The following is a 25,579-nucleotide window of genomic DNA, read 5'->3' on the forward strand; positions in this document are numbered from 1 at the left end:
CCTCCCCCAAAATTACATACCTACAGAAACACACACAAGCACAGACTGCATTATATATACACACACACTACACAAACACACTGTGTATACTGAATGCAGTGTGTAGTGTGTTTATATAATGCACACTACACAAACACACTGCGTTATATACACACTGCATTTAGTATATCTACACACACACACACACACACACACAGCATTCACTTTACGCCCACTACACACACACACAGCATTCACTTTACGCCCACTACACACACACTGCATTCACTTTACGCCCACTACACACACACTGCATTCACTTTACGCCCACTACACACACACTGCATTCACTTTACACACACACTGCATTCACTTTACACACACACTGCATTCACTTTACACACACACACTGCATTCACTTTACACACACACACTGCATTCACTTTACACACACACCACACACTGCATTCACTTTACACACACACCACACACTGCATTCACTTTACACACACACCACACACTGCATTCACTTTACACACACACCACACACTGCATTCACTTTACACACACACCACACACTGCATTCACTTTACACACACACCACACACTGCATTCACTTTACACACACACCACACACTGCATTCACTTTACACACACACCACACACTGCATTCACTTTACACACACACCACACACTGCATTCACTTTACACACACACCACACACTGCATTCACTTTACACACACACCACACACTGCATTCACTTTACACACACACCACACACTGCATTCACTTTACACACACACCACACACTGCATTCACTTTACACACACACCACACACTGCATTCACTTTACACACACACCACACACTGCATTCACTTTACACACACACCACACACTGCATTCACTTTACACACACACCACACACTGCATTCACTTTACACACACACCACACACTGCATTCACTTTACACACACTGCATTCACTTTACACACACACCACACACTGCATTCACTTTACACACACTGCATTCACTTTACACACACTGCATTCACTTTACACACACACCACACACTGCATTCACTATACACACACACACCACACACTGCATTCACTATACACACACACACCACACACTGCATTCACTATACACACACACACCACACACTGCATTCACTATACACACACACACCACACACTGCATTCACTATACACACACACACACCACACACTGCATTCACTATACACACACACCACACACTGCATTCACTATATACACACACCACACACTGCATTCACTATACACACACACACACTGCATTCACTATACACACACACACACCACACACTGCATTCACTATACACACACACACACTGCATTCACTATACACACACACACACCACACACTGCATTCACTATACACACACACACACCACACACTGCATTCACTATACACACACACACACCACACACTGCATTCACTATACACACACACCACACACTGCATTCACTATACACACACACACACCACACACTGCATTCACTATACACACACACACTGCATTCACTATACACACACACACTGCATTCACTATACACACACACACTGCATTCACTATACACACACACACTGCATTCACTATACACACACACACTGCATTCACTATACACACACACACTGCATTCACTATACACACACACACTGCATTCACTATACACACACACACTGCATTCACTATACACACACACACTGCATTCACTATACACACACACTGCATTCACTATACACACACACTGCATTCACTATATACACACACACACTGCATTCACTATATACACACACACACACTGCATTCACTATATACACACACACACTGCATTCACTATATACACACACACACTGCATTCACTATATACACACACACACTGCATTCACTATATACACACACACACTGCATTCACTATATACACACACACACACACACACACCACACAAACACACACACCACACAAACACACACACCACACAAACACACACACCGCATTCATTATATACACACTACACAAACACTGCATTCACTATACACACTACACAAACACACTCTACATTCATTATATACACACTACACAAATACACACTGCATCCACTACACACACACACTACACAAACACACACAGCGCCCCTGTCTAAACCCACTGCATCCACTACACGTGGCATGTATATTTTGTGCATTTACCTTTGGAAATATTTAATTTTTTCAAAATGGTAAATGTACAGAATATCGATAAGTTATCGGCTATCAGCCTGAAAGTTCACAGATTATCGGTATCGGCTCTAAAAATCAATATCGGCCGATCCCTACTTTTTTGTTCCCCTATGTCTACGATGTTTGCAGTTTGCAATTGTATGGGATTTGTTTAACTGATTGATTGTGGGTAAAATAGCTTAGCAACCGAAATGCTCCTTTTCCAAATATCACACTACACAGTATATGCATAACTAAAAACCAGAGTGAAATTCAATACAATAAATAGAAGGAGTATTAAAGAGACAAAAATACATTTAGAAACAAAACTTGCAAAGTGGCAGAGAAACCTAGATTCTTCAGAATTATATTTTCCATGATGCTGAGCTAAGCATTGCGATAAATTTCATGGGAAAACATCTGGAGCGCCAAGGACCACTAGCTATCAGTGGCATAGATTGTAGCCACCACTGTAGAATTAGCAACATAATAATTTAATTCTTCCACCTCCAGTTCTTTGATAACTAGCTACGCTGAATGAGTAACATGCCATCAGGTTTTATTAAAACCTCATCAAGGGGAGAAATCAAATCACTTATTAAGCTCTACAATCATTGTAAAATGAACTGTTTAAATGAGAGGAGGAGATGATGACATTATTGTCTTAACTTAAAGAAATCCTCAGCGGCCCTACTTCTGAGTTATTCTGCTGGCCTGAAATTAATGCAAATTGAATTCATCTATAATTAGTTATTACCCGCTGAGTGAAAAAAAAGAATGTTTTCTATAACAATTAGTTTTGAAAGACACTCAATTTTAATTGAGGGCTAGGTTTTAACAAGCAAGTGCGTAAATACAAATATTACATTACTTATATTTTAAAAACTCTGGATAACAGCATAAATAAATAGAATAAAATCAATAGAAACAAACTTGCAGAAGAATGCACTTTCAAACATGAAAGGATCACTAACTTCATCCAGACCACTTCCCATCATTGAAGTAGTCGGGGTGCAGTGGGTACATCTGATATATACACATACACACACACACACACACACACTTAAAAGGTTTAACCATGCATTTGCAGTGGCTACGTTTTGATTCACACTGCCATATCTAAAAAATATTGATGCTGGATGTCCTCACACGTTGCACGAGGATGTCCAACACATTGCAAAACCCCAAAGAAAAGTATTGAGTCAATACCTTCCTTTGGGGAAGACCTATGTGCGCAGCACTGGCCATGAATGCACATCATGCCCCCCCCCCCATTGCCGTCATCTGATGAGGAGGAGCCTTTGGTGCCTTAGAGCTGGAATCAGGTATGTTTTTAAAGGCAGAGGGACACTGCAGTGTTAGCAGTTTTGAATTCCTAACATTCTAGTTTTCATTTGATGCCAAAAATGGAACCTTTAGGCAAAACCCAGCAAATTCCAGATATAAATATTATTTTCCAAAAGAAGAGTCCAATGCTGGAAGTTGCTGCTAGATAAGCATTGAAAAGAACCATAAAGGAAGTTTAAAAGTGGGGTTTAATTAATAGGATACTACAGTGGCTGAAAAGGTTATAGTGCCTAACATCTCGCGACTCTGGATCCGGAATCACCATCAGTTTACTCACATATTAGTAGAGATTTTCTCTCCCCAGCAGTCTGAAGACTGGCCTCCAATGACAATATGGCTAATAATCAGTAGTAAGCGGAGGGCATCAGCTGAGCACTCTCAGCCAATCATCTGCCCGATCCCTAGTATAAAGTTGTATGGCACCCTGTCTCCGCAATATCATCATTGAAATTTAAACTTCAGGCTGCCAGGGACAGAAAATCTATACTAAGCAGTATGTAAAATATTTAGTAGAGATGTATACTAAGCAGTATGTAAAATATTTAGTAGAGATGTATACTAAGCAGTATGTAAAATATTTAGTAGAGAAGAGTGACCTAGCGCTTGGGGGCTTCATGAACCATAACCAGTTCAATCTGTTGAACTGGTTATGGTGTTTAGAGCAGTGGTGTATTCTGGCTTTGTGCTGCCCTAGGCATGACAAAACTGAGATACATCACCCCTGGCCCCTCCAAATTTCTCTTCCTGACAGACACACTCCCTCACTGATGCATGCAGTGACATACACTCACAGATACAAAGTCATTGTCACACACATTGTTTAACCAACACACACTTTCAATGAAACATACACAATCACAGACGTATACACTCCCTCATTCACAGTTACACGCACACTCACCGACACACACACCGACACACACACTCACACCAACAGACACACACACTCTTAGACACAAATACACCCCAACATTCACCAACACACATACTAACACTTCCCAACATTCACCAACAGACACACACACTAACACACTCAATTAAAAAAAAGAAAATTAAGTTTCAATCCACCCAGCCTCCTACCTTTGGGAGTGCAGGAGTGGATTTTTCCCTGTGGTCCAGTGGGGCTGCCTGCAGGCTGGCGGTATGGAGGTCTGGCAGACAGGTTAGCGTGGAGGTGGGTGGCGAGGGAGCTCTGATCCTCCTGCTCAGCTCCCTCGCGTGCCTCTTGGTGATGCTGGAGTCGGAGTGACATCATATTCCGTCTCCGGCATCACTGCGGTGTGCGCGAGGGAGCTGAGCAGGGAAGAGTCTTCCTCATGCACTCATGCATAAGAGTACAGCACTGGATTCTATGAGGGATCCCGAAAGTCTGCGTGAGCCTGCATACACAATGCCTTTTTCCCAACAGCCAATGCCAGCGATAGCGGAGGGTAATGACAGACTTGACAAAGCTAGATCCACTTTTGGTCAAGTTTGTCAAGTGTAGCAAAAAATATGTGGGGCAAATTAGTCCTTTCTTAGCCTTATGTATTTTAGGAGAAATAGACGAGAAAAGAAGAACAGAATTTAGAGACCGGAAGAAAAGAAAGAGCGACCGAAATGTGCCATGGCAGAGCCCCTTTAACCGCTTTCCTATTATACACTTTTTGTTTGAGAAAAATATTGGCTGAACATTTATTTGAAACGTGGTGTGCATAGCTAGTAAGTAAATGTATAATGAAACAGCAATGTTGTATATAGATTGCATTTCAGATTAAAAAAAATAAAAAAGTAAGTATTTTATACATTTATATGATATAAATGCTTCAATTATTCATCCTTTACAGATTCTTTAGGGAGAATGAAATGTTTAAGCAAAAATACAATTTTTTTTCTCTCACATAAAGTAGGTGTGGCAAAATAAGAAAAATGGTAGAGCCTGCTCATATATATTTGTCATATATTCATTGTAGAATATGTAATATATATATTTAATGGTATCACTAGTTGTACAGATAGTGAAAATGCAACCGAATGTAAAAAAATGCCTGCATACAATAAATGATGAAATCATGTATTTCTAGAATAAAAAGTATTTGAAAGATATAATTACAACATTTACCAATTTCTGGAATAGAAACATAGAATGTGATGGCAGATATGAACCATTAGGCCCATCTAGTCTGCCCAATTTTTTTAAAAATACTTTCATTAGTTCCTGGCCTTATCTTATAGTTAGGATAGCCTTATGCATATCCCACGCATGCTTAAACTCCTTTACTGTGTTAACCTCTACCACTACAGCTGGAAGCCTATTCCATGCATCCACTACCCTCTCAGTAAAGTAATACTTCCGGATATTATTTTTAAACCTTTGCCCCTCTAATTTAAAGCTATGTCCTCTTGTTGTGATAGTTTTTCTTCTTTTAAATATAGTCTCCTCCTTTACTGTGTTGATTCCCTTTATGTATTTAAATGTTACTGTCATATCCCCCTTTCTCATCTTTCCTCCAAGCTATACATGTTGAGTTCCTTTAACTTTTCCTTGTAATGGTAATGTAATGCTAAGAATGATAGGACCCATTGAAATGTCCTTTACGGTTTGGATAGAGGGGGATAGCTGATAATTCCAGACATTTGCGATTTATCAGTAAAATTTGTTCCTCTACAGGCTGGAGTATAAATGAAGAGGAGGGAGGTTTTAAATTGTGAGGTTAAATTTCATTTTACAAATTAAATGAAAGTGGAAATATTATAGACCATTTGGGGAGCAAAGGGCTAACCCTTTATGAAATATTCATATTGACTATGTAGTGACTACTTGGTCTCCATATTTTCCCTACACCTGACACTTCTAGACACTGGGTGGAGTTACTGCCTCTTAGAAGTGTAAATCCCCTAAAGCGGGGGTTCCCAACCCAGCCACTGACAGTCCAAGATTTAGTGATTACCCAGTTGTGTCTAAGGTGTTTTTAGAAAAGTAAAAAAAAAAACAACAAAAAAACCCAACACTTTAGACCCAACAGAATAATCCCTAAAGCATGGACTGGTAGGGAGTACTTTAGGACTGGGTTGGGGACCTCTGCCTTAAATGATTGATTAAACTATTAAAGGATATGTCTAAGCACCAAAACCACTTTAGCATAGATCATGTCCATGCTCATTTCTCTGCAGTTTAGGAGTTAAATTACATTATTTCAACAAATTCAGCCACACTTCCCTTGTGTTAGTCATGCCTTCCCAACACTTCATGGAAAAAAAGTTAAATTTTCAAAACTATTTTAGGAGAGTGTGTCTGCTGTAGATGTTCTTATCTCCTGCTCTGTTAGATGCCTGCTCATGCACAGCAGCCTTCTGAGTGAGATTAAATGTAGATAAAGAAAGAATAAAACAGAACTTCACCGGAAGAAACAAGAGTTCTTCCATGTCTGCAAACTTGTCAGCACTATCAGAGAAGTCCAGTTTGGGATCTATTCCAGCACGTGTGTGTTTTATTTATTTTTTTAATAATCTCTGATCTATGATCCAATATGTGATTGTCATTTTTTTTTTTTTAAACTAATATCTATTTTAATTTATGTTTTTTCTTAGTCCCTCTATGAGAAATATTTGATTGGACATTGCCCAGCATAAACAAGGAAATCCATGCTGGCAAAAAGGAGGCATGTCAACCTACTTGCAAAAGTAGACCTTTAGGGATTTAGGAATATAATTTAAAAATAAATAAAATTAAATTATTTTTTTAAATTTTAACTTTATCTCAGTTGTTAACCTAGATTTTCTATCTAAAAAAAAAAAGTTTATATGATCGATTTGCTATTCAGCTATAACTTGCCTTATTGTATCATAGTTAAAACTCAGGAGGTGCTAGTCAAGCCATGATAATTCAGGTTCCAGTGATGTAATACCAGATATTCTAGTGTTAATCATTTTAAATAATCTGGTATATTTCCTCCATTGCATGCCCTTAGCTATGGTGTTGTCATAGCTTTGTTTTAGGGACCGCAATATATCATTATGCAACATCATAGAGAAGAGGGCAGGACTCCGTGATGTAATTGAATAAAAAACATGTGTTTTTTTTCAGGCATTCTGTGCCCCTTGACCTATCTGTTTTATAAGAATGTCATATTATTATTATTATTAAAGCGCCAGAAAATTCCGCAGCGCTGTACAATGGGTATATGCAAACAACAACATGAAAAAATGCAATATCACATGAGTACACAAGCTTTAACATAGAGTTACATACAATTCAGCAGTTTTACCAGAAATCACAACCAACTGAACATCCTCAATCATTCAGGGTTTAAAAGTATTTGATTTGTCCTGGTTGAATTTCCATCGTCCTTCATCACTTCATTGCAAGGCAATGGATATCCAATAAATCTCATTAAAGAAAATAAAGAACTCAATGTATTGACATAGGTCTTCATTAGCACACATTAACAGCAGCTAATGATTCTATTAGATCATGGGAAGTGCCTCAGCTGGAGCAGGTCTCACAAGAGAGGAGGGAGGGATTAACCCTTTACGCTTCTGAATGAGATTTCTGGATGGGAACGTGTAGGATTTGACCTCATGACTGCCATATAATCAGGTTTCAGAAGAAATGACACAATCTTTTACATCAGGTTTACTTGGGATGATTATATTCTCAAAAACATGTATATAAATAGCTATAAACCCATATGTATATACATACAGATTATAAAAAATACAATTATGAAGACTTACCAAAAAACTCCCAAATGCAGAGTTGAATATTGCAGCAGCCTGTGAAAAGAAAAGAAAAACCGGGAAGTTAATGTATTTTAACCGATTTCTTTCCTATGCAATAGTTCATGTTACAATAATTTGTGACACTGACATGGAAGCTCTACCAAAGAGAAAATCACTGAATTCATTTTGAGATTATACCTCCACGAGGACCAATATTATTAGGGGTAGCTAGTTTTGAAGGTCAGATCTCTTTATGGTTAACCCTAAAGACATCATAAAACAAAGCATCCATAACCCACCCCCTCTTAGCTACTCCTTTTCATCTGAAAGCAGCAAGGTGAATTGTTAGACTGCATTGGCAAAGCGGAGCTTTTTAACGGCCATTGGAGTGGTGCTAAAACCCTCTTTTTTAAATGTACAAAGTAAATTGATATAGTGTGCACGAAGCATTTTTTGTTTTTAATTTCAGATGGATGAAGAATATACTCCTACCAAAAAGAAGTGGCAGTTTGTAGGTATATTTCCGTGTGTTTGCTATTGAATTACAGTAACAGCACTGCAGCCCACCCGACCTTTTCCTATTTGTGGTTTATGAGTGTGTAGATATTAATTTCACCCTCTTCTGTTTGCAATTTAGTTGAAAGTAGCAGGTTGAATCATCAGCATAGGGCTCACCTATTAAATTTTCCATTGGGTTGGCAGGAGAGCCCTCCTTAATTGAATCAACACGACAAGGTTCTAAAAAACCTCTGTTATTTAAATGTGCATAGGGATGTGTGGAAAAAAGTGCACAAGTAACTTATTTTTGTAAGTTTCAACCAAAAAAAATAAAAAGACTACCTAACTAACCACTCCCCACCATAACAACAAAAACAGTGGTGGCTTATAAACAAAATATTAGTGACTGCAGCACTAAACTCTTCAGCCTGTGGCAGGCATATAACCGACAGGTACAGAGAGATTTATATGATACAAATCATGTCTCCATAACAATTATATTTCTTACAATACATGATTACCAAATACTTACAACACAATTCATAAAAAAAAGCAACTTAAATAAAAGGTCCAAGAACCTTCCTATTACATATAACTTTGTGCAAGTGCATAACTGTGCTTTCTTAATACATTTAGGTTTCACGTTAAGTAATAATATTAATAAATAGTTATTTCAAGAACAGAAAAAAAAAAAAAAAACGACTTTCTTATATTCCTTTAAATGCATGTAATTAAATACCCTGCCTATCCTGAAGAAATCCTCAATATCAATAAAAGGACTAAAATAAATAAGAAACCATCTCGCTTCGCATCCAGAACAACATTCCAGACAAAGCAGCAGGTTAACTTAATTCAGGCGCATACATGAGTAAAAAAATTACATGTCTGAAACTTCTGCAGAATTTGAATCAAGTCCAAGGCTGAACTTGCCTCCTGTTCCAAATAAGAATGCGATGGATGTGAATAGATAATGAGAACCTCACTCTAGAGATCCTACTTTTCATACTAAAGCCCATCATTAATTCAGCGACTTTGATAATTTCATTACATTGGCTTCCTCTGAAAATCCCATCAATAAAAGATTGTAGGACCTTGGGTTCTCTGGTCACAAACCAAAATGGGCATCGTGTGTGGAGTCACTGCTAACACTGGCATATGGCCCTGATGGTTGCAAAGGGAGTATAAGTAGTTACAGATAAATAAAATATCACACCTGACATTTAAAGGCTGCCATGACCCATTACAACACGCTCACTGCTAGACAAGGCTGAGAGGTGATGTGCTTTGGTACAGTGTGTGCCAAAAGCATTGGCATGGTGAGTGTGAGCTGCAGGGAAAACTTGAAAAGAAGAGAAACAGGTCTTAAAAGATAAACTTTTGTAATTTATTATTGAAAATAAAAGATTACATGTATCATATCCGGGTGCTGCACTTTGTAAGTTTGTAATACATACAATTGAGTAAATATCTCTTCACTTACTTTGCTCTATGAGGGGAACCATTTTAAAGGACCACTATAGGCACCCAGACCACTTCAGCTTAATGAAGTGGTCTGGGTGCCTGGTCCAGCTAGTTTTAACCCTTTTTTCTATAAACATAGCAGTTTCAGAGAAACTGCTATGTTTATATTAGAGTTAATCCAGCCTCTAGTGGCTGTCTCATTGACAGCCGCTAGAGGCGCTTGCGTGATTCTCACTGTGAAAATCACAGTGAGAAGACGCCAGCGTCCATAGGAAAGCATTATAAATGCTTTCCTATGAGACTGGCTGAATGCGCGCGCGGCTCTTGCCGCGCATTCGCATTCAGCTGAGGAGGAGGAGAGCTCCCCGCCCCCGTGCTGGAGAAAGAGGTAAGTTTAACCCCTTCCTCCCCCTAGAACCCGGCGGGTGGGGGCACCCTCAGGACACTATAGTGCCAGGAAACCGAGTATGTTTTCCTGGCACTATAGTGGTCCTTTAAGTCCCCTTTGGTCAGAACAGTATGTCTAACTAAAAAATATGCAGGCAAAGAAAAGCCCAGTGTGCAGATTAATGGGCTAAAGTAAGCCTTTGAAAAGTGACATTGGAGTTCTGGTCACTTTATCTGGACAGTACTAACTGCAGTGTATATAAACCCTGGTTATTTATTGCCAATGCAGCAAATTCAAATAAGAGTTTCTCCCTTACATTTTTTTTATTTGTTTTTGCTATTTGTTAGTTCAAAAAACTCTATAATACTTTTTTTTTTTATTGGGGGTGGTGGGGAGTTAATAGAAAAACTATGAGCTATTTTCAAAGACTAACAAAGAGAAAGACTCCAATAGTGTCCTATTTCAATCCCTATCACACTTTATGCACAATAACTTTCAGATACCACTAGGGGGTGCTGATGGGTGGAGATATCAATATATATGTTTTATGGAAGAATGTTCTTGTAATATTCTTATTACTCTTATGTAGTTTACTTTTTTGTTTATTTTTTTACTTAGGTTGTATGTAGTTAAATGACAAAAAAAAAAGTGTGATTCGATAGATTTGGAAATAAATGCATTGACAAAATTACTCTGTACTATTTAATTTGATTTTAAACCAGCTTCACTTTTTTCTAATTAAGAAAGGTGTGTTATAGTTTAGCTTTTTTTCTATAACTATACTTTGTGATTTGTGGCTGTATAACTTCAAGCTTTGGTGTGTATTTGGATTTTGTGGTCTTTGCCAGCTTGAACGAGACTGGCTATTTTGACAGCTCATGTTGGCAATGAGTTTTGTCTACAAGACTGCCCTTCACTGAATGTCCCTTGCACCATCCTCTGTAAATTCTCGAGAGTGTAGTACTAGAATAATCAAGGAAGCAAACTATTTCTGCAAGAATGTAACAAGATAATCTACCACCATGGTCAAAAGTCTCAACGCAGGAAGAATGCAGAGAGGTAAAAGAGCATCAGTGAAGTAATTACACCAGACTAAATGGGAGTCATCCTGGCCAGCACATCTCATGGTTGCTCAAGCAGATAACATTATGAACAGTTCTGTATGGTCAAAAAAAACCTGATATCAGCTTAGCATAGTGTATGTTTAATGACGATCTTGCACCGTGCATATTGTGGACATGGGATGCCAGAGTATAAATCTGGAATGTTGGGACAAATACCAATTTTGGGACTGCATTATAATATTATAATGTGCAATAATATGAAGTCTGCATATTCCAATCAAGTAAGTCGGTGTTATTACTTTTGCCCTCTTTAATTAGCTACGGCCCACATGCCACATCTATAGTTAATACCCCATTACAAACTTACACTCCAAGTTGACTTTTCTCAGAGAAAAAGGACAAAATGGGGATGAGGGAACAGGGGACCTAAATTTGATTGTGGCCCACTGAATTCAGAACTGTGAGCACGTAACTACTTCCTTGTACCTTCAAGACACGGATAAACATACATACATACATACATACATACATACATAGAGATACACACAATATTGCAAAAAACAACATGGATTTAATATAAAACCTAAGTGTTTCAGCTCTGTCCACTTGGGGATCTTTTTTTACCATTTGAAGCTGCATTAACCTGTTACACTTGTATTTATTATTTGCAGGCTACTGCATTTTAATCTACCCGGTTATATTTCAAGGCTTAAATGTAAGCAAAATATGCCCCATTTCCTACATACTGGTTAATACACTGGAATTCGGTGCTGTGTCCCAATGGTAAGCAATACCAATGGAAATGAAGACTTTTTTTTACAGTCAGTATGGTATTTGCACCCAAACACTATATCACAATCTCATAAAAATGGAATGGGGTTAGGAGCACACAATTGAATATGTTGTCACCCTCCCGTAAGAAAATTAAGTTGCTTTGGTGAGAGAGTGCTTTAATGAGAACAGAGCCACTCGACATTGACAGATGGCAATGACACCAAGGAGTGCTTGTAAACAAGACAATATGTGCATGTTACATTTTTACAGCCTATTTTTCACTGCCTATCCTGAATGACTTGGCCCTTTCTTAAGGGGCCTATTAATCTTAAATTTAGTTATTATACAACATTTATTTGAACATATATTATGAGGATGATGACAGTTAATAAAGGAAATCTTCTACAAGCGCTGTTTTTACATAAAGTTCAAACACCACCTCGCAGCCATTCTTTTGTGTGAATACAATATTGCATCGTGAAGAAGCAGGTCCAACTGAAATACACCAGGGCTTTTAAGGAGACTGTTTAAATGCATACAGAAATCTAGGCACAGAATGACACAAAGATTGAGTTAATAGTTGAATAAAACTACCTATAACCTAAACGTGCCTTTAAAACACAGAGCAGGGCCACGCACATTGATGATATATGTTCTGCTGTATCACATAAAGATAAAATTAAAGCAATCTTACATTTTCTGTAGAACTTCATATGATAGATTATTATTTAAAAAAAAAAAAAAAACAGGTGCAATTTCGGTTTCATACACCTTTTTAAAAGTTAAAGTATTGTTTTTCTCACTGGTGCCACTTGGCGTGCTTTGTTTTACTGGGTTTTGTGTGAAAAAACCCCCAGTAATTTTCCATCATGCTGCTAAATATAACTACTATGATTTTATCTTACTGTGCTGCCGTAAAATTAATCATTATCATTCTGCAGAATAATGAATACCTATGAGAAAGGTGCAATCACAATTCCTTGGTATTAAAATAATACATGTTTAAGGGACACTTTGGTATCATGCAAATTACACATTTATTAGGATAACAGCTTGACCCCTTTTCTAAGCGGAAGACAGAGATAAGATGGCTTCCATAGTAGTAATGTTCATATACCCTAAACACATGCTATAATATATATTTATATATATTTTTATGTGTATGGCATGACCAACCCTCTCATGATCACATGCAAAATGTGTTTTTACTTACCTTTTCTCCCACTCAGCACCAGTCTCGCCACGGCTGGCTCCCCTTCCAAGGCAGAGATCATCAATCATGATGAACTTAGCCAATCCAATGCTTTTCTATAGGAAAGCTTTGGGGGGCTGTTGCGCATGCGTGGAAAAACACTGGCCAATCAGCATCGTGTCATAGAGAGGAATTGAATCAATGCATCTTGATGGGGAATATTCAACGTCTACATGTAGAGTGTGGAGACACTGTGCAGCACAGACACAGGAAGCACCTCTAGTGGCTGACTGCCACCAAAGGTGTTCCTAGGCAGCAATGTAAACGCTGGCTTTTCTCTGAAAAGGCAATGGTTACAGTACGGAGTCTTCAGGAACAGGCTATAGAAACCAGAACCTGATGAGTACAATGTTCCTTTAAGGATGAAGTGCCGCTAGAGGTTGTTAGTGTGGCAGCCACTAGAGCCAAGTTCTTGGCCAAATGTAAACAATGCAATTCTCTGAAACGTCAGTATTTTACATTGCCAGAGAAAGAGGACAGGATCTATGAACCAAAACCACTACAATAAAATGGAATGGTTTGGGTGCCAAGAGTGCTTCTTTCAGCATCAGACTAATTCAAATGATTTATTAAACGCATTAAAGTGAACCTGTCATGACATATACCAGCTCCCAATGCAGTGAATATATCACTTATCATAGTGCTACAATTATATGTCTATGATGTGTGAGCTGTTATATTAGTACTCACCTGCACCCTAGGATGTCTGTAAATGTGACACTGTTGTAACACCCACACTCTGCTGCTGCCCCCTCTCTGCTTGGGGACACTTCCCCAAGCAGGGCAATCCTCCGTGATGACGCAGATATGCTGGCTTTATCATCAGGGCATCCTATATATATCTCTCTGCAACCGAGAGAAATGTCTGCCAGGCATCAGGTTAGGCACACAGTGCCAGTGCCACCAGCATATCTAATGTAAAGCGCAGTGAAATAAGCAGGCGTTATATACATTTATGCTAGCACAATGTCTAGAGGAAATTCTTTCCAATTTAAACCCAACTTTTGTGTACAAGACACTTTAATGGAATCATCACACCATTTTTTAATTTAATACCAAAAAGGATTTAAAAGGACATGAACCACAGAAAACACTTTTCAGACATTTAGTTACTATTTTAAAAATGTGGAAACAGTATTGCGCAGGAGCAGAGCAAGTGCCACAAAACACAGTCCCTGAGTGATTTCTGGTTATTCAATGAAAACAGAGTACAAAAGCACTAATACAATGTACACTATACCCAAAATGTCCAATTTGAACATATGTTAGAAAAACAACAAAAGCAAAACATGCATATTAAAGTAATTTAGAGGCAAACAGATTACACGTCGCCTATTATCATCACCAGATCAGATTGGTAGCAGAAGCACAAATTAAATTATTTATCTTTTTGTTAGTTTGACCTTCCCTTGCTTTACTGTAATGCCACTGGAATGATGAAGGCTTCATACTAAGGCTGCCACGAGTGGTTGGGTGATCGGCTTGCTTGCTCCCAACACCGTGTTTGATGAAGCAATTGTGGGATTTGGTTTGTGTTTCATTTGGGGTTAGGTGGCTATTCTATCAGAGTACCATTCTATGTGATTAGGAAGACTGTTGGGAGCAATCTATGACTACCATAGACCTCTGGTGTTTTGACATCTGGAAAGCTTTGGCTCTTGAACTCTAATTACAGTTATAAGTGCATTGGTGTAATCCTTGCATCTATAAATTTCAGAAGCATCTCTGTCTCACATCGCATCAGATCCTGAGAAATGAGGCAGCTTCCATGGTGCTGCTTTGGATAGAGAACATATCTGCTTCCACCAAGTCAGAACGTGTCTACTCAGATCTATTCTTTGTACATAAGGCAGTAAATGTAAGTGAAACAAAACACAGAGGCCCACCGGCTCGTGCACAAGCGGGCATACGCATCTGTTCTGAGGTGTGGCACAGAGAAACTGGAAAGTAGGGAGGCAGGCACTGTCAAATAGAGTGTGCCTGCCACTTCCGTTAGCTCAGGGGAAATGTAAATACATTTTCAAAGTTGCAATACATAGTGTATAGTATAAAAGCCTTTGACAATAAAACTGTAAAATTACCTAGAAGATATCCAAAAAGGAAAATACTACAAACACAATCCAAGATCAACAAACCTGTAATAATAATAATAATAATAATAATAATAATAATAATAAATAAAAAACAAACAAAAAAACAGCTCTATTGTTGCAGTATTAAAATGCCTACTTCTTGGACCTCACATGTTTGCTTTGTTTGGCACATCAGTCCAGACCAGACGCTATTTTTCTTCCTATCTTTAACCCAGTTAACTAGGAACTTGAGGTCACACAAGCTATTGTACATCACACTTTGGACTGTGGTGCTTTGTGCAACTTTATACAGAATGTGCTTCCAAGTGCCAACGAAGATCTTTTCCAAATATATGTATATGACTACAGCATGCTCAAGGCCACTCCACTGCCAAGTCATAGCCCAATCCAGAAAATGGGTAAGTCACTGGCACATTCAAGACCATCTTTCTTTCCACATACAGTCAAGTCATGTTAGATGTAAGAACTGTGTTAAAGGGACATTATAGACACCCAGACATCTTCATCTCACTGATGTGGTCTGTCTCTGTTCCCATAACGCTGCAATGTAAAACACTGTACTTTTAGAGAAACTGCAAGGTTAACATTGCAGTGTTAAGTCTGCTTGTAGTTGCTGTCTACCAAACGCTGGACACCCTCATGCTTTGCATCAAGCGAGTTAAAAAAAAAAAAAAAAGCATTGAGTCAATGATTTCCTATGGGGAAGGCCTGATGCACGTGTAGTGTTAGGTTCCCCCATCGGCTGGTGGAGGAGGGGCTTAACCTAGTGCAGACTTACCTTACTGGAATCAGGTAAGTAGTTCGTTTTTTATAACCCTTAACATGGTTGGCGGTGAGGAAAGGGGGGGTGGGGGAGGTGGAGGCGGCAGAGGCACTTTATTGTGTTAGGAATACAGCTCCCAACAATATATAGTGTTCCTTTAAGTTCTATCACTGGCAAGTGCTCAAATTAAAAATCTGGTTCAAGCTCTGTTCAAAAGGTATTTTGCAAACAAACTCTCTTTCAATTCAGTCCAGTTTCTTGCTACCTACTCCTTATTCCAGTTTAGTCCAATTGGTTTTTAGTACAGTCAAATCATTTTCACAATGCTCTTTTTTTTTTTTTTTTTTTTTTAAACAGTCCTGTTTCTTCCTAGTGTTGTTTCTTCCATCTTCTTGCAACTGCTACTGTCCTATTTGGCCCTGCCACACTTTCTACTTGTAATGTCCATCACGAAGGGGCTCAAACTGTGCATTGCTGAGGTTGTTAATATGAAGGCTTCAATGACCGGTCATGTTTACCATCGGCAAAACTTAAGATCCATTTTAATCAGAAACATTTTCAGATTTACATTTTGTTTTGCTCTGAGATAACTGCACCTATCCAATGAGCTGGACCTGCACAGCAGATCTTGCAGGAGCTCCCGTTTCATATGGAGGAGCTGATTGTTGCTTGAGGGACCCCACTTAAGTTAGGAACAAAGGGTTAATTACTACACACGCATGGTAGTTTATTCTTCTCCTGGTGCCAAATCGACCTTGCTTCTAGGAAAATAGAAAGAGGTCCAGGCACACAAGGATACATCAAGTGCATAATTTATTTGGACTGAAACAGTTTGACTAGTTTTTGTTTTGTTTTGTTTTTTTATATATAAAATTTATTTAGAATAAATTGCACCATTCTTTTTACATGGCACTACTGTACATGTTGTAAAATAGAGTGACAATAAGAGTTTGTTCCTTGCCATTTGGTAGGTACAGCATGACCAGCAGTTTTTCAAGGGTATCAGGTCTAGAAAAAGAGTATAGCTATATTTATAAATAATACTCTATAGCCAAAGTACTAAATGTGGAACAACGAAAATGGAAAATAAAATGGACTATTAACACTTTGCGCTGTGTCAGAATTGGAACAATGGCCAGTTACAGATTTTTCTCCATGTCATGTCAACAGGAAAATCCTTATGATTTACCCATTTTTAATGCTTATATATATTATATTTTCTAATCACTCATTCTTGTATTAAAAAAAATTGTAGGATTCAAAAATAATGTAGTTTTAAATGGAAACATGCAGAAATTCGGTGCAAATACATTTGCAATGTCACAAAAAAATATGTATTTAAATGTTATCTGTTTTGTGCTACAGGAAATCACGGTTTGCATCAACAAGGTTTTCTATCTAAACGTCAAGATACATATTTTAAAAATGTGATCTGTCAGCATCCTTAGAACTGTGGGGGGGTGGAAACCTTCATTGCTTCTTTGACAACGCTTTTCTTTTTTCTACTTTGAGCCCTTTTGCCCTTTCAATCATGAAGTATATTACTCCACTGTCAGGGAAAGCCGTGCTGAACCACAGGGACCCCATCTGGGATAGGAAGAGGGCAGGAGGCTCATGCATTAACATAATAATCCAACCGTGCTCCCATAGGCCCTTAGGGCAGACAGCATATTAGGTAAACCTCCTGCGCAGACCTTAGCGGAAGCTGCCTTATCACCTGCCTGTCAACCTGTGGCAGTTACAGACTGCTCAATATTAGCAGCTTCACTCAGAACCAAATGCACAATTACTTTGCTCTTCAAGACAAAAATCCATCTTCGTATGCCTGTTTAGTGAACCCCTTCTACTTGACCTATATATTCCTTACACATGGCTTTTCTTGTGCATCAAAACAAAAAAACAAAATATCTTTCAATCCTTCTTAATTTTGGGCTTTATTCAGGATGATAAAAAAAAAAAAAAAGTAACCATTACCATAATAGTATAATACGCACCTCTTTGTGAGCCAGATCTGTTTACTTATCTGGTGTTCTCTGGCTTAAGAGCAATACTGGATTTATGAATTCCGTTACAGTCTGGACAGGGAGTAATATACGGCCTTTGATTGGGGGGCCAGTCACCTAAATAATTAGTAAGACACGACAGTGTTTGTATTCCTGACACTATTGTCTTCCTTTAACCCCTTAAGGATGGCGGACATCCTTGGGGACCCGGTCCTTAACGCCGGCGGGCGGCATAGAACGTCCCCGCCGTCCTATGTACTTACCCGGTCGCCAGCGGGCGGCATAGAACGTCCCAGCCGTCCTATGTACTTACCCGGTCGCCAGCGGGCGGCATAGAACGTCCCAGCCGTCCTATGTACTTACCCGGTCGCCGGCAATCGTGGTGGGGGGACTCACCTGGAATCCCAGGGAGTCCCCCTGTTCCATTCAGGCCCTTCTGAGCCATGTGATCATGAGGTCCTTCTGAGGATCTCACGATCACATGGACGGCACAGCAGTCCATAGCAATGCCGGCAGGGGGAGTACTGACAAAATACATCCCTTCATGCCAGGTATGTCCTAAAGATATTAACATTTTTTTAATAGAATTAAACGAGGAGGATTTTAAATCAGATTCCTCGCATAGGGAAGCACCGGCCAATACGGTTTCCTATGAGGAAACTTCTACTGAGAGAAAAAGCTTTCCTGCATTCAGCTTCAGATCCAAGGGGGTGTTTCCATCCCTTTGGATCTTAAGATGCACTTTGTATATTTGAAATCCAGACCATATTCCCATATACAGGTATCCTCCCATCCACTGTAGGTGTCACCTTGTAGGTTAATACAGGAACGCATATATTAATGAGAGTCTCTGGAAGCAGTTTAGGCAGTAAGTATTGCAGTTGGCATGCTTATTTCCAAATGGTGAATTTAGTGTAGGATGTAGTTCCCACCAATATTGGGGTACTGTGACGCAGTGATGGGTTTAACACAATATGGTCATATAATGTAACTGAATCCCCATAGTTATTAAAGACCTTATTTAACCAATCATTGTTAACGAGAGTAGTCTCGGAAAGTTGGAAATTAGCCAATGTTGTGCCAATTTACAAGAAGGGTATTAGGTAGGAGTCAGGCAAATATAGGCCAGTGAGCCTTACTTTAATAGTGGGGAAGAAATGGAAACGATGTTAAAGCATAGGATTGTTGAACATCTAAAAAGTCACATGGATTTCAAGATCAGATAAAACATGGGTTTACTCCAGGGAGATCATGCCAAACTAATCTTATTGATTTTTTTTGATTGGGTAACTAAAATAACTCATGGTAGTGCAGTAGACATTACTTAATTATATTTGAGTAAGGCTTTTGAATGCTTGGTTGTATAGGGAGAGGTATTAGCAATAGAAAGAGGGAAGTGCTCACGCCATTGTACAGAACACTGGTGAGACCTCACTTGGAGTATTGTATGCAGTACTGGAGAGCGTATCTCCAGAAGGATATTGATACTTTAGAGAGAGTTCAGAGAAGAGCTACTAAACTGGTTCATGGATTGCAGGATAAAACTTACCAGGAAAGGTTGAAGCTATAACATGTATAGCTTCGAGGGAAGACGAGACAGGGGGGATATGATAGAAACATTTAAATACATAAAGGGAATCAACAGTAAATAAGGAGAGTATATTTAAATAATTGGGAAACTACCACAAGAGGACATTCTTAAATCAGAGCGGCAAATGTTTAAAAATAATATCAGTAAGTATTATTTTACTGAAAGAGTAGTAGATGCATGGAATAGCCTTCCAGCTGAAGTGGTATAAGTTAACAAAGTGAGGGAGTTTAGGCATGCGTGGGATAGGCAAAGGCTATCCTAGATATAAGAGACTAATGCAAGTATTAAGAAAATTGGGCAGACTAGATGGGCCAAATGGCTCTTATATGCCATCACATTCCATGTTTCTAGGTTTCCTTAATCTGTTTTTGTATATATTTTGGCTGTATAGTCTCACCATGCATCCTCTCTGGCTGTGACCCCCAAATATTTATATATATATTATTATATTTATATATATTTTTATTTTTTTTATTATTATTAAAGTGCCTGCTCATGAAATTGACACTTTAATAATAGGGCAATGGGGAACTTTCTAAACACCCAAGAAATACTTAAGCAAGCTGAAGAATATTAGGGGTCTGGAGTGTACTAGGAGTAATGTAAATGAGCACTCTCTCTCTATTTGTTACCATGAATCTGGGAAGGATTATTGAAGACAAAATAATAATCTTGGTAACATTTTGTTGATGATTTCTATGGTTTTCATTTTGGGAAAGTTGCCTTCTCCTATGTACCGGTAAAAGATGATCCTTACACTTCATGTGTTCTTAATTTATCCTGACTGTAGTTTTATGGGAGGGAAGGGAAAGATTTTACAAATAGTAAAGTGATAGTATGGGCACCAAAAAACAAACAAAAAAACAAAACACTTTGGCTTAATTAAGCAGTTTTTGTGTACATATCATGTCCCTGCAGTCTCACTGCTCAATTCTCTGCCATTCAGGAGTTAAATCATGTTGTTTATGCAGCCCTAGTCACCAGTGGCGTACACATGACCCATGGGGCCCCGGTGCGAAAATTGATCTGTGGGCCCCCCCCAACCCCCCAGCGCTTACTCTGGCGGACCGGGGCCGCAACACATTGCGGCGGGCACCTGGTCGCAGGGGTTGCAGGGCTGCGAACCCTGCGACCGCGGTATGTACGCCAGTGCATACAGATGCACACACTTAAAGGACCACTACAGACACCCAGATCACATCAGCTCAATGAAGTGGTCTGGGTGTCAGGTCCCTCTGGTTTTAACCCTGCAGCTGAAAACATAGCAGTTTCAGAGAAACTGCTATGTTTCACTGAGGGTTAAACCAGCCTCTAGTGGCTGTCTCACTGACAGCCGCTAGAGGCGCTTCCGCGATTCTAAGACACTGAACGTCCATAGAAAAGCATTGAGTAAGGCTTTCCTATGGGCGGTTTGAATGCGTGCGCGGCTCTTGCCGCGCATGCGCATTCGGAGCTGAGAGGCGGAGGGTTCCCCTGCGCCAAGGGAGTCCGGCGCTGGAGAAAGGCAAGTGCTGAAGACACACACACACTCTCACGAACAGACGCATACACACTAGCTAACAGACACACACATTTACTGACAGAGACACACTCAGCGACAGACATACATACACACTCACTTACAAAACATACACTCTCACTGACAAACACACACTCACTAACAGACATCAAACAGACTCACTAACACACACACACAAACACTCTCAGTAACAGACACACACAGTAACACAATCACTGACACTCACTAGCAGACACACACTCTAACACACACACAAACACACACAGTAACAGACACACACAGTAACACAATCACTGACACTCACTAGCAGACACACACAGTAACAGACACACACAAACACACACAGTAACAGACACACACAAACACACACAGTAACAGACACACACAAACACACACAGTAACAGACACACACAGTAACACACTCACTGACACTCACTAGCAGACACAAACACTCACACTCACACTCACACTCACACTCACGTTTTTTTTTTATTTAATCCCCCCAGCCTCCTTACCTTTTGGAGTGCTGAGGGGATTCCCTGGGGTCCAGTGGTGCTGCTGGGCTCCTGGGGGTCCGGTCACCCGGCGGGCAGTCAGGCTGGCGGGCGCGCGAGGGAGCACTCTCCCCTGTGTGCTTCCTCTTCAGCTCCCTCGCGCGCCGCGTACTGATACCGGCGCCGGAAGATGACGTCATCTTCCGGCGCCGGCATCCCTACGCGGTGCGCGAGGGAGCTGAAGAGGAAGCACTCAGGGGAGAGTGCTCCCTCGCGCGCCCGCAGGACCGGCCAGCCGGGTGGCAGCAGGGCCAGCCTCGGGGGGGCCCGGAGGTGGCCGGCTCTAGGGCCCCCCAGGAGAAGAGGCTGGCCCAGTGGCTACATACCGGGTCGCAGGGGCGGCCGGGCCCCCTGGTGGGCCGGGCCCGGTCGCAGCCGCGACCCCTGCGACCCTGGTATGTACGCCACTGCTAGTCACTGCTCCCTGCATGTGACTTACTTCCTAATCACTTCCTGTAAAAAGAGATCTAATGTTTATCCTTCCTTAATTGCACACCTGTTTAATTTAGAATCTCTTATTTACTGCTCTGTTAATAGCCTTCTAGACCCTGCTAGAACCTCCTGTGTGTGATTTAAGTTTACAGAGCAGGAGATAAAGTCTAAAGTAAGTTAACAACTGACTGAAAATGAAACAGTTCAGGTTTCATGTAGGCTGTGTCAGGGGAGGTGACTAGGGATACATAAACAGAAACAGAAGTGGTTTAACTTTGAAATGGCAGAGAATGGAGTAGTGACACTGGAGGGGCATGATCTATACACCAAAACTGCTTAATTAAGCTAAAGATGTTTGGATGCCTATAGTATACCTTTACATCCATGATCAGTATGAACTGCATCTCACAATATGGATATTAAAAAGGGCACTTCAGGCTAGAAGTAACCCATTATAAGCAATAAATACATAAAATGAGAATTAAACTCACTTTTAAAGTTTCCACTGCTAAATTGCTACCAGTTCACAGGCAGGCACCACAGGAAAAGGCTCCACAAATCATGTATCTCATTATTAGCTATGGTGGCTGATCTAATCCCACAAATCCTTGCTCAACATTGGTTAAGGATATGTTGTTCAGCCCCATCTACAGGTCACCACACATCAGACATGATTACTGGGACCATTCAATAAACTGATAGTAGCTGAACTGTGGCTTCTACCAGCCTTTACACACCAGTTCACAGTTTTCAGAACAGGGTTCTGCAAAGAATTCTCCCAAGCCATAAACTATGCATAAGTTCAGACATGACTTGGGAGAGGTAGAGATGCAAGCCTGTGACACCATATGTCCAACCTGCACAGATGGGCCTGAAAGAAGTATGATGGGCTTTGCGGAAAAAAACACTGCCGGGTTGGTGATGGCTAGGTCACAGGATGTAGGTACAGAAAGAAAATAAACAGGCGGCATTTTTAGAAAAAGCAATTGCAGCGACGGAGTCGGTACAGTCTACCTACTACAGTAATCTGAAGAGGTTATGGTGCTTGGTGTGTTCATATTAAGAGAAAACCTTAAGCGGTCATCTGTCATAGATAAAGAGGTGTTCTAACTTAATATATACATTGTGCTCGTGACAGATCCAGCAAATGTATAACATTGGAAATTATGCTTCCGTAAAATAGTATTCCACCAGTAACGGTCTCCTGTAATAGCTATAAGTGAACACATGCTCAACATGCAAGACTCCAAATGCTTGATGTACTATCACACAAGTCTTACCATGGGATGCACATCTGGCTTTATGTGAGAACATGCAAGGCACCAGCTATATTTACAGCATGAACTATGCTCCTCATAGAAAAAAAAAAGGTCTATATTGATTCAACTATTTTGCTGACAAAATGTATATTAAATCAAATGCTTTATAAGGTGATACTGTATAATTTTGGCATGACTTGTGAGCATTAAGGCGCAGTAAAAATATAAATAGGATGTAATAATGAGGAAAACACCTGCGAAGCCACAAGTGGTCATCCATTAGACACTCATAGGGGCACAACACTAAAAAAAAAAAAAAAAAAAGGATAACTATTTACAGCTTTTTTGCAGAGGCCCAAGAACTTCTAAGAATATATTAACAGGATAGTAGTGTGGTGTTAATTTTGTTTCTTTTTAATAACCCGATAATAAAAGTATTGATGATGATAACTCTGACACAAATTACGTACCCATAAAAAAAAAATGTTCAGGTACCTTTGATCTTCAGCCCTGAACGAATGTGTTTGCTTTCTGTAGCTGCCTCTGGGACTCTTTCAGAATCAGACATCTGGCTACTTTGTTGTTTTAGACTAATCCAGCCCCAAAGGATTAGAGTGAGGGGAAAAGGACATGAGACAAGAGAGCCCAAACAAAAGATGGGTATATTAACAGGCTCATTCTAGAATGAATTGTTAACCCACTAAGAACATAGGTCTTTGATAACATCAGATCATGTGTTTGCAACAGGCCAAACAGTCCTTTGTGTTTAAACTTTACAGCAACACTTACTTTCTGTTAAAGCTAGTCTGCATCATTCCTCCAAGTATAATAAACAGCTTGCGAGTGATGAACAATGTCACAAACTCAGCTGGTACTCTTTTGCAACACTGATGAAGTACAAGACTGCCAAGATACTGTACAGCAATATTGCCATATTTTTTATATAGCATTTTATTAAGTTTGGTACAGTTGCAAAGTAACATCATGAACAATCAGTGTTCGCATTGGTACATCATACATCAAAACATTGATGTCCTTACTTACAATATTCAGAAAAGAATTAACAGATGAAATTCTAGTTCGTACACTGCACCTTGGAATATTGCCATACTTTTTGTTGTTCTGTTATACCCAGGTACATAAAGGCAGACACCTTGAGACCACACAGTGATTAAAGTCACACTATTATCACACTAGGAGGCCTCCTTGTTTTACACCAAAGGAGAACATGGGGATGCTACATTATTTATATGTGTTATAAATTAATACTAGGCTGGTTGCAACAGATATATGTAATTTAATTTTGCTTTGTATACAATGCAGAAGTATCTATAACATTTTTTTTTTTAATTTTATGACAATCTTTAAAAACTCAAGGGAGATTTACAGATATTAATAATGAAAAATGTTCAGAGCATGAGATGTCATAAACAAGTAAAAACCTGCAATTCTCCCTACAATCCACTGTGTAGGCAAAAGCATGTATCATTACATTAGAACATTTAGGAGCCAGGATTTTTTTTAAACTAACAAAGCTTTATTTTCGACAATTTTTTTTTTTTTTTTTTAAAAGGTCACAATAGTCAAAAGAACAACTACAGCTTAATGTAGTGGTTCCTGGCTGGGCACTGTAAACGCTTCCTTTTCAATGTTTA

General features: G+C 39.5%; 1 protein-coding gene across 1 annotated transcript in view; it reads right to left on the minus strand.

The window, feature by feature from the left end:
• SLC10A7 (solute carrier family 10 member 7) overlaps positions 1-25,579 on the minus strand; it is a 209,048-nt gene that overhangs the window by 124,685 nt on the left and 58,784 nt on the right. Inside the window, exon 5 of the mRNA XM_063460090.1 lies at positions 8,289-8,327. Within this exon, the coding sequence (XP_063316160.1) occupies positions 8,289-8,327 (39 nt within the window). The remainder of the gene's footprint in view (positions 1-8,288; positions 8,328-25,579) is intronic.

The sequence above is a fragment of the Pelobates fuscus genome, chromosome 6 (assembly GCF_036172605.1).
Source record: "Pelobates fuscus isolate aPelFus1 chromosome 6, aPelFus1.pri, whole genome shotgun sequence".
NCBI classification, from domain to species: domain Eukaryota; kingdom Metazoa; phylum Chordata; class Amphibia; order Anura; family Pelobatidae; genus Pelobates; species Pelobates fuscus.